The sequence below is a fragment of the Volvox carteri genome (assembly GCF_000143455.1).
Source record: "Volvox carteri f. nagariensis unplaced genomic scaffold VOLCAscaffold_106, whole genome shotgun sequence".
In the NCBI taxonomy this organism is placed as follows: Eukaryota; Viridiplantae; Chlorophyta; class Chlorophyceae; order Chlamydomonadales; family Volvocaceae; genus Volvox; species Volvox carteri.
The window spans coordinates 87,244-96,149 of NW_003307649.1; the positions used below are offsets into that span (position 1 = coordinate 87,244).

General features: G+C 54.4%; 1 protein-coding gene across 1 annotated transcript in view; it reads right to left on the reverse strand.

Annotated features, from left to right (window-relative positions):
* Positions 1–4,943, reverse strand: part of VOLCADRAFT_100133 (uncharacterized protein) — a gene marked incomplete at both ends in the record, with an annotated part of 9,929 nt that extends 4,986 nt beyond the window's left edge. Inside the window, 5 exons of the mRNA XM_002958775.1 lie at positions 314–435; positions 784–911; positions 1,740–1,831; positions 2,193–2,336; positions 4,875–4,943. Of these exons, the coding sequence (XP_002958821.1) occupies positions 314–435; positions 784–911; positions 1,740–1,831; positions 2,193–2,336; positions 4,875–4,943 (555 nt within the window). The remainder of the gene's footprint in view (positions 1–313; positions 436–783; positions 912–1,739; positions 1,832–2,192; positions 2,337–4,874) is intronic.
* Between the last annotated feature and the right edge of the window lie 3,963 nt (positions 4,944–8,906).

The following is an 8,906-nucleotide window of genomic DNA, read 5'->3' on the forward strand; positions in this document are numbered from 1 at the left end:
CTTTTTCCCCACCCATCCACCCACCCAGCCAGAATACACTCGCCCAGGCCGCCGCACTGCCTACACCGCCGCCAGCAACATTGTACGGCATAGCTCCGCCGTACGACCCATCGCCTCCGCCAAGACTATCCATAGAATAGCTACTGCTTCCGTTTCCGCCACCACCGTCGCCGTCGCCGTCGCCGCCGGGCGGTGTCGGTTGGATTCCTCCCCCAACTTCACTTCCCAACCCCCTCCCCCCTCCCCCGCCTGTCCCGTGGCTGTAGCTGTGTGTACGGGTGTGTGTGGCCAAATCTCGTTGTTCTTGCGTGACCTTCTCCGCCATCGCCTTCCTCGCGGCCTCGTGCATCATCCGTTGTTTGGCCCGCAGCAGGGACTGCAAGTACGGCCGGCTGAGCTCCTGCCGCAACTGGTCCTCGGACTTCTGAAGCAACTCTGGATGACGGGGGGTGAAGATTCGGGTGGGGGGAAAGATTGGCGGGGACGACGAGCCACGAGCGAGTGAAGGTGAATCCAAGGAGGGAGATGGGGGGGGAAAAGAGACCGTGGGGGGACATTGGGGAGATGTGGAGAGAGGGAAGGGCCGCGCGGCGGGTTGGCGGCCAGTGGCTGCACAGATAAAAGCTAGTTGAGTTGAGTAATGGATTTGGTGCCTCAGCGGTTGAATGCCCTTCCAGCCCTACCTACCCTTCTCTTTTTCCCGCCACTTCGCTGCAACCCCCTCCCCCCCCCGCCACACACACCCAACCCGACCCAACCCGGCACACACACACACACACACACCCGCTTCCAGCTCTCTCTGCGTCGTGAGCAGCCTGCTATCCACGGCCTTCTCCGTGACGTACGAGAAGTACCCCACGAAGGAGCCCGCAGCCGTCATGTAGGCTCGACCTCGGGGGTGACCCGGGTACCTGCGGGCGGGGGGGGGGGACGATATGGTGAGAGTCGGAACATTACCATTACATTTGTTACTATTTGCAAATCAGGAGCGCCACTAGTCCAGGTAACACAGCGCGGCTTAGTGTCCCTAAGATGGTGAGAAACAGGGCTAGGGTGATGGTGAACGATCAGAATGTATGTATGTCATGTGTCATGATTAGCAGAAAGGTATCCGGGATTACGGAGTCGATACAAACCTGCGCCTGCGAATGGTAGCTGCATCAACAAGCTTTTACGAGTTTATAAATAACAAAACCCTTTTAGACATCCCCTATTCGTGCGCCACTAGTCCATCGGTAGGATATTTGCCTTCCAAGCAAAAGAGCGGGGTTCGACTCCCCGGTGGCGCAGATGCACAATAACATCATGTTATGAATCTTTTTCGACAGAGACAAAGAACATTTCTTGGCGTGATGATGGACTGCTAAAATGAACTTTGCAATTGTCGACCGGCAGAGGAATCACCGTCGCGGCTGGTCTTCGGCGGATTTGACTGGATGCTGTTAGTAAACCTGGTGGTGGTGGTAGTGGTGGGTGGTGCCGACCACCCCAAGAGGTCCACCCCTATGACTTCACACACAAGTCGACCCACCCGGGTCATTACCCAATATAATGAATAGGATGGGGGTGAGGACGAGGGTGAGGATGCCCCCCCCCACCGGGGGGAAACACCGGGGAAGGCAGTCCAGGGGCTTAGCCAACATAGGGGCTAGTAGGGGACACACACACACACACATACACACACACACACACACGGGTTGAAGGGCAAGGAAGGCAAACGGACGGGTTCCAGAACTCACCACAGCAGCCCCAGCAGTCCGCCCGCCATCACTCCCGCCATCACTCGGTTCCACGGGTCATCAGAACCGGCCCGGAGCCGCCTCATGCCACCCTGGGGTGGGGTGGGGTGGGGGGGAGGGGGAGGGGGAGGGGGAGACGGCGGAGGAGGAGGGGGGACAGGTCAGGTCAAGACAGGCACAGGAATATCTTAGGGCTACAGGTGGGGGGAAAAAGCGGAATATTGAAGAGGGCCTAAAATTGGCCAAATGAAATAGTTCTGTAGCCTTTTGCAGGAGAGAGGGAGGGGGGGAGGAGAATACTGCTGTGGGTGCTCTCCGGACACCTGACATACATATGTGCGCAGAAATCTTTTAACCTCACCTCACCTCACCTCACCTCACCTCACCTCCCACCCCCTAGGGTCCACCCCCGGTTTACAGCCCCGAAAGCCGCACACTCAGGATTTGCCGTACCTCCACTCCGTCCATGAGCAGCATCACGCCGGCCAGCGCTGCCGTATCCCTGGCCACTTGATTGCCCATGTGCCGCCACCGGGTACGAGTAGCCCATTCCTCAGCGTACCATGCGGGAATCGAACCCTCGCCTTCCGGAGGAATCTATAAAAAAAACAGCGAAAGAGTAAATTTTGTCAGTACAACACGTCTACACAGCAAGCGCACAACAAAGTGCCGAAGCTGCCTAACCCATCTAATCCGACGTACAACCAACCCGTACATATACATACCATCGAGATCAAAATCCATTTAACTCCCTGCCGTAGACACTCCATCCTGTACCGCGATAAAATACGAAAAACATAACAACCAAAACAACATTACGGAAAAATAAACACCCCCCACACACACACGCACACTCACCTCACATATCCCCTCCTCCTTCCCTCCCTTCCCCTTCCCCCCATCCTCTCTCTATCTCTACCTCTCACTCGCCTCCAGTTTAGGCGGGTTTACCAGCGCCCGCATCAGCGCCACCAGTCCCCCGTTGAACACCAAACTGGCCCCCCTGGAGAGCTGTTGGCTCCACCAGGGGGGTGGGGCGTCGCTGATACCCAACTGTACTGCTAACAGCTGTTGTTGGTCTCGGAGCTGCTCTTGCTGCTGTTGTACATCGTGATCTTGTTGAAGTTGGAAAGAGGAGGAGGGGGATGAGGTTTCGGAGGCGGCGGCGCTCCCTGCAGCCAGGTCCTGTGGCCACCCAGACAAGCAGTAATAAGGCCGCTTCATCGTTTTGTTGATTTCCTAGGTGGTTAGTGGAACCTTTGTTTGTTTGTTTTTCCTGTGGTGTTCTGCCCATGCAGTGTGATAAACGCAGGATGCATGCATTCCGTACGACTTGTGTGGGGTACACGGTACGGGTTGCTAGGACGGGGAAAGGTTTTCCCCCGACGTGCCTTTTGTCGTACCTTCGTACGTGTTTGATTAGTAGTCATGCCGTGGTATGTATGTATGTATGTATGTACACATGTACGTCTATCTGTCTATCTATATGTGCGCGGTTGATGTCGGTGGCGTCAAGATGAACTGGGTACGTATACCAGCCCTAAGAATAGCTTCCACAGCCGCAGCTTAGCTTTGTGGTTCTTGTGGTCCACAGCCGTGTTGGTTTAGTTGTCCTATCGGCTGGAAGCTTCTATCCTTTCGCTTCTCCTCCTCCTTCTCCTGCATCATCACCATCTTTGTTCCTGCTTTTCTCCTTGTTCCTGCTTTTCTCCTTCCTTCTTTAACCTCTTTCAAGAATCATACTTTAGTCTGTAAGTCCTAAGTAGGCAGCAGCGACATGTTCACATAGAATCATAAACTACAGAATTATAAATCAGGAGGCACTCCATTACCCAGTGTTTTTAAAACTTTTTCACTGTTGGTAATTTTTTAGTGACCAAGTGGTTACTGTGGGGGTTTTCCTTGGTTACCACCTTACAAAAACTTTTCCCCAGCGAGTATCCTGAACAGGAGCCCCGAGAACCATGCATCCGAAGATCACTTGAAGAAATTCTAATGAACAAGCCGTCTGAGCAAGCTTTCATCAACTTTGACTCTATGCACGGCAACGTGTTCCCGAGCCGAGCTCACTGAACCATCACTGAACCCATCCAAGCGTCAAACAAATGTTTAGGTGGTCAATACTACCGGGGGTCTGTGGCCCAATTTCTTGGCGACCACCTGGTTACTGGCAGGTGACTCGAAACATTTCCTACTGACCACCTTCTGGAAGGGAAATATTTTCTCAGTAACCACTTGGTCACTAGTAACCACTTTTAATCAAAAACACTGCCATCCGCCGCTCCAAGTCGATCAACGCTCCTGTCATAGGAGACGTGTGCGGAGACGAAAGTAAAAAAAACACCAGCCAGTAAATCGGTGAAACAAAAACCGGGTAGCTCAATAACAACTCCAACCTGGGTTGAAGCGTTACGATCTCTAATATGATGTGATCCCCGGGCGGTTCCGAGCCGGAGGGTTGTGGAGGGTGCGCGGTGTTGGAAGTATCGACGGGTCGTCGTACTGCTGGCTCGAGAATGCGTCTGCTCAGAGACTACTTCGCAGCACGTTGGGATTTAAGTGGAGTGATGTGATGTCACGGCTGTCTAGGGATGTTTCGGGGGACCAAAAAACGAGCAACGTTTCGTGTGTCGTGCATCGTTCACATGCATGTGACACACAGCACGATGACGGTTTAAACTACCCTTACAACACGAGAGATACATCCTGGTGCACAAATGCTGCTTGATCTTAATAATAAAATCGTTTGAAAAGGGGCAGGTTGTTGTCTGCGCGTGGGAACTCTTCTGCTCGCGCTTCTGGGCCCCTCTTGATGGATGCATCAGTCTGGACAAACAACAACAACAACAATGACAACTTTAACTTGGACATAATGCTTGAAGCTGGGAGTTTTTGTAAAACTATACGCAGTCCCAAAACGGGAAAGGAGAGCAATAAGGAGAACACCGGGTTGCGAGTATCGTGCGGGCCGAGCGGATGGTCACGGAATTGAACAAGCCGCGAAGATTGCAGATTTGGGCTAGGTTCGAGCTGCCTTACCAAAACCACGGCCAATCAAGGGATCAACAACTCCTGTTAACGCCTGACGACTCCTGAGGACAGCTGTCGAGTAGCCATTTCCGAAACTGAGCGCACCTGCTGCTGCGATGCCGGAACGCCAGCGTATCCATCATCTCCCAGCGAAAGCTCCGTGGCCTTTGGCATCGGGACCCTCTACAAAAAGACAGATTTGAGCAGCAACGCGGTCGAGAGGAACTAGTGCTGTGGATCCCGCGGCCTTATTGCTAATTATGCACTCCAACCATTCGACTTGACGAAATTCAGGTTGTAATGCGTCGCTTCCGTTGCATAGGCTGTCGTCGACGAAAAGCCGTACTCTATGGACGATCTTTTCTGCTCTAACTGAAAAACTCACCTACATCACCCAAGATGTACATACAACTATCCTGCTTTCCATTAAATATGTCATTCATAGGCAGTCCGTGAGAGCAGCTACCGCCTTTCGACGGAAGGTTCAGTTCGTTAGGCGCATTCGGTGGACCGTGCCCATCAAACAATATTGATTGCAGCGTCTGCATTAGCATAACCCATATAGGATGCCTCCTGGCCGCTGCATTGCCCTGGGCAGTCCTCGGCGGCTGTCACCGTTCAGCACGGCATCCAGCAATTTCCCTTGTGGCAACTTTTCAGCGGGGACATCTTGCGGCTGCCCTGCACGTGACCCTATCTCAGCGTTAGCACCAGGTGACCCACCGCCACGTCCCGAACTTATCGCCTGGTCCTGTCCTTTTAAACGTATCGCATCTGCGTTTGCCGACTGTTGTCGCCTGGGCTCCCGAACCACAGAAATCCAGGGGGCGTTCGCAAACCCGAATCCCAAAGCCATAAAATCCTTCACACGCGCCAAACTCTTTTCCTTTTCTTACATGCTCCCGTACACAGCCGCTAGCAGGACCCCCTCTGGTTGCCGCTCCTCCGTCGGACTTTCCTTTGGACTTCTCTCCTCCTCTTGCATTCTCTTACCGGCTTACCGGTTTAAGGTCTCCCACCAAGATGCACCAAGAGCCACGTCCATCACGATTAGCACCAATCTCTGCCGCAGCTGCAGCCGCAGCCGCACCTGCAGCCGTAGCACTGCGCGCACAACAAGGAATCGGGGCATTTCCTCCTACGGCTCAACCTCCCTTTCATTTTACGGCTGTGGCAGCGGCTGTAGCAGCGGTAGCACGAGGGTTTCCAGGGCCCCAGCAACTTCTTGGCCCCCCACGGGAGGAGGCGCTGCGGCAGTAGCAGTCGTACGGAATGCAGCAGCAGGAGCCGCGGCCTGTAGCTCCGCCGCCTCCAACGTCATGGCGACCAAAGATTCTCTTCAGGATTCTCCCTCCCGTCTCGATGCATGTTGCCATCATGGCAGCAGTAGCAGTAGCAGTAGCAACGTCGCAAGTGCCAGTGGTAGCCATACAGATACATGCAGTTGTTTTAATGGGAGCAGTAGCAATGGAGACAGTCCCAGTGCCAGCGGCGGAGTAGCAGCAGTAGCAGCAACAGGGCTGATGGCGGCTGCGGCAGCTGCTACTGCGGGGGGTCTCGGTCGGGCCTTATGGGTGGAGGATACGGGATTCGACAACTGGCTGACTCCGCTACGACGTCCTGGTGGGTTTGTGTGCACTGAGCGGCTGCCTATCTGCCTGCCTGTATGTATGTCTGTTCGTAAGCCTATTCGCCCTGGCTACATACCCGTCCTTCTGTGTGTCTGCATGCCTGACTGTCCTTAGCATCCCCCGGCATTAAATGAAAGCAGTCGTTCATGTGCATGTGCTGTGCAGCTGTCCGTATATAACTGTCGTACAACAACCCTTACTTTCATATGAGCTGCTTCGTGGAGTTGATGTGTCTGATGGGGCCGTACGAGATGTACGGCTAACAACGGGGTCGATTTCCATATTTGTCTTTATGCCCCAACCGCCAACCGCTACCTCACTATGTGCCGCGGCAACCACACCATTGACCAACCGCCAACCGCAACAACCACCTACTAACCGCAGGCTCGGTAGTTGCTCTCGGCAAGTTCGATGCGCTTCACCGAGGCCATTGCGCGCTGGCAGTTGCCGCAGCAGCGCTTGCCAGGGAGATTAGTGCCGACTCGGCCGGCGGTGCCGACGTCAGTACGGACGCTGCCGCTGCCACGTCTGCCGCCGCTGCCACCGCTACCGCTGGAGATGCCGTACTTCTGTCCTTCAGCGGCATGGCGGCCGTGCTGGGGTGGCCGCAACGGCTACCGTTGACGGCACCACAGGATCGCTCCCGCGTGCTGGCTAGCTGGGCGGCAATCTGTAGCAGCACCTCCAACGGTACCGATAACGGTAACAACTGTAACGGTGACGGGGCTCGTCACTCACAGCATCAGCAGCAGCAGCAGCAGGCGGCGGTTACGCAGCCGCCAACAGAGGGATGCAGTACGCGATCCCTCGGGGCGCCGCCGCCGCTGCCGCGGCTTCGCACGTTGCCGTTTTCGCTGATTCGCGCCATGTCTCCGGAACAGTTTGTTGCCTTGCTCGCTCGCGATCTGGGAGCTGCGGGCGTGGTGGCAGGCCGCAACTACCGTTTCGGTAAGTCGGTTTGTCAATCGCTTCAACAATGAACTAACGAACTTCTGCAACTAGCCTTCTTACTTATCCTCCCCTACCTTCATCACACTTGAACAGAAACGTTCTCGCATGTGTAAAAACACGCGATGCCTGCCGAGCTGCCGCACAATAGCAGAAAGCATAGCACAAACAGTATTGAAGGCAGCTAAGTGGGGGTTACTCCCTTTCATGGCCGTTGTCGTTTACTCATTGTCACCTTTTTGCTGTACACCGTTGTTCTGTGCCGTTATAATGTTTGCCCTTGTGTGTGGAGGGCCTTAAGTGAGTTTATTGCCCGTGCACTGGTATTCGTACTTCCTGCCATGACGCACGCTTAACATAGCTGATTCCTGCCGTCCACACCGGCAGGATATAAGGCATCTGGCGATGCTGACACACTTGTACGGCTGGGACGACAGTACGGTATGCGTGTCGAGATTGTGGACCTGGTGACGCTCCCCGATCAGGCTACGGCAACCGCCAACGGTCGTCGGTTGGGCAACGACATCACTACAGCGACCGCTACAGCCACGAGTATCAACGCGAGCTTAAGCAGTAGCTGCAGTAGTAGTAACACTAGCAGTAGCACTACAACCTGCAGCAGCAGTGGACCCCCGCTGCTGTCCAGTGTGCCGTACTTGTCATCATCAATCTCAGGGATGACAGCGAACGACCACCGGACGGTATCAGCTGCGTCATCAGCTGCGGCGGCGTCCACGTCCTTATCGATGACGCCACTCGCATCTAGCGGCGTTATCAACGGCCCACATGGAGGCGGGGGCAGCAGTAGCAGTAATAACAGTAGTAGCAGTAGCAGTAGTAGCAGTAGCAGTAGTGGTAACATGGAGGGAGGTTCTCTTCATCGGCAGCTAAGCGATGGAGATGGAAGCGGCGGCGGCGGCGGCCATGACAGCGACAGTTGTGGCGGTGGTAATGACAGTTGCGGCGGAAGAGGAGGAGGAGGAGCAGTGGCTGCACTCGAGGACAGCAGTAGCTGTTCTCGTGTATCATCTTCACGGGTGAGAAAAAAGGTTCAGTTGGGTTGGGGAGGGGATCATATGCAAGAGGAAACAATGAATGAAGTACCGGAAGGCGTCCAAAGTAGACCTAACTGCCCCAAGTGAGTGAGTGAGTCCTAACAGATCATGAAGTCACTGACCCAAGGTTCGTTCCGGAAGTGAAGTCCCATAACATTACCGACATATTTTTGTGTGGTCGTCGTGTCTGGTCTCGTGATGTTGTCCTCGAGGCCCTTGATGTCCAGCGCAGTGTAGATGAGCTGTAGCTACTGAATGGATATCCTAGTAGTCGTAGTCGTAGTCGTCGTAGTAGTAGTACTAGATCTCGTGAAAAGGGTAAACTGGTCAGTCAGTTCTGGCTAACTTCGTCACTGACTTGGGGGAAGGGGGGAACAAGGAAGTAGGTTTGGTGACAGAGAAGCCGCACAACTTCAGCAGATTTCTTATATTTGCGTGAAGTTAAGGAGTTGGGGTGGAAGGGTTGTCACAAGGTTAGTGAGGAGCCCCTTACAACACCACAC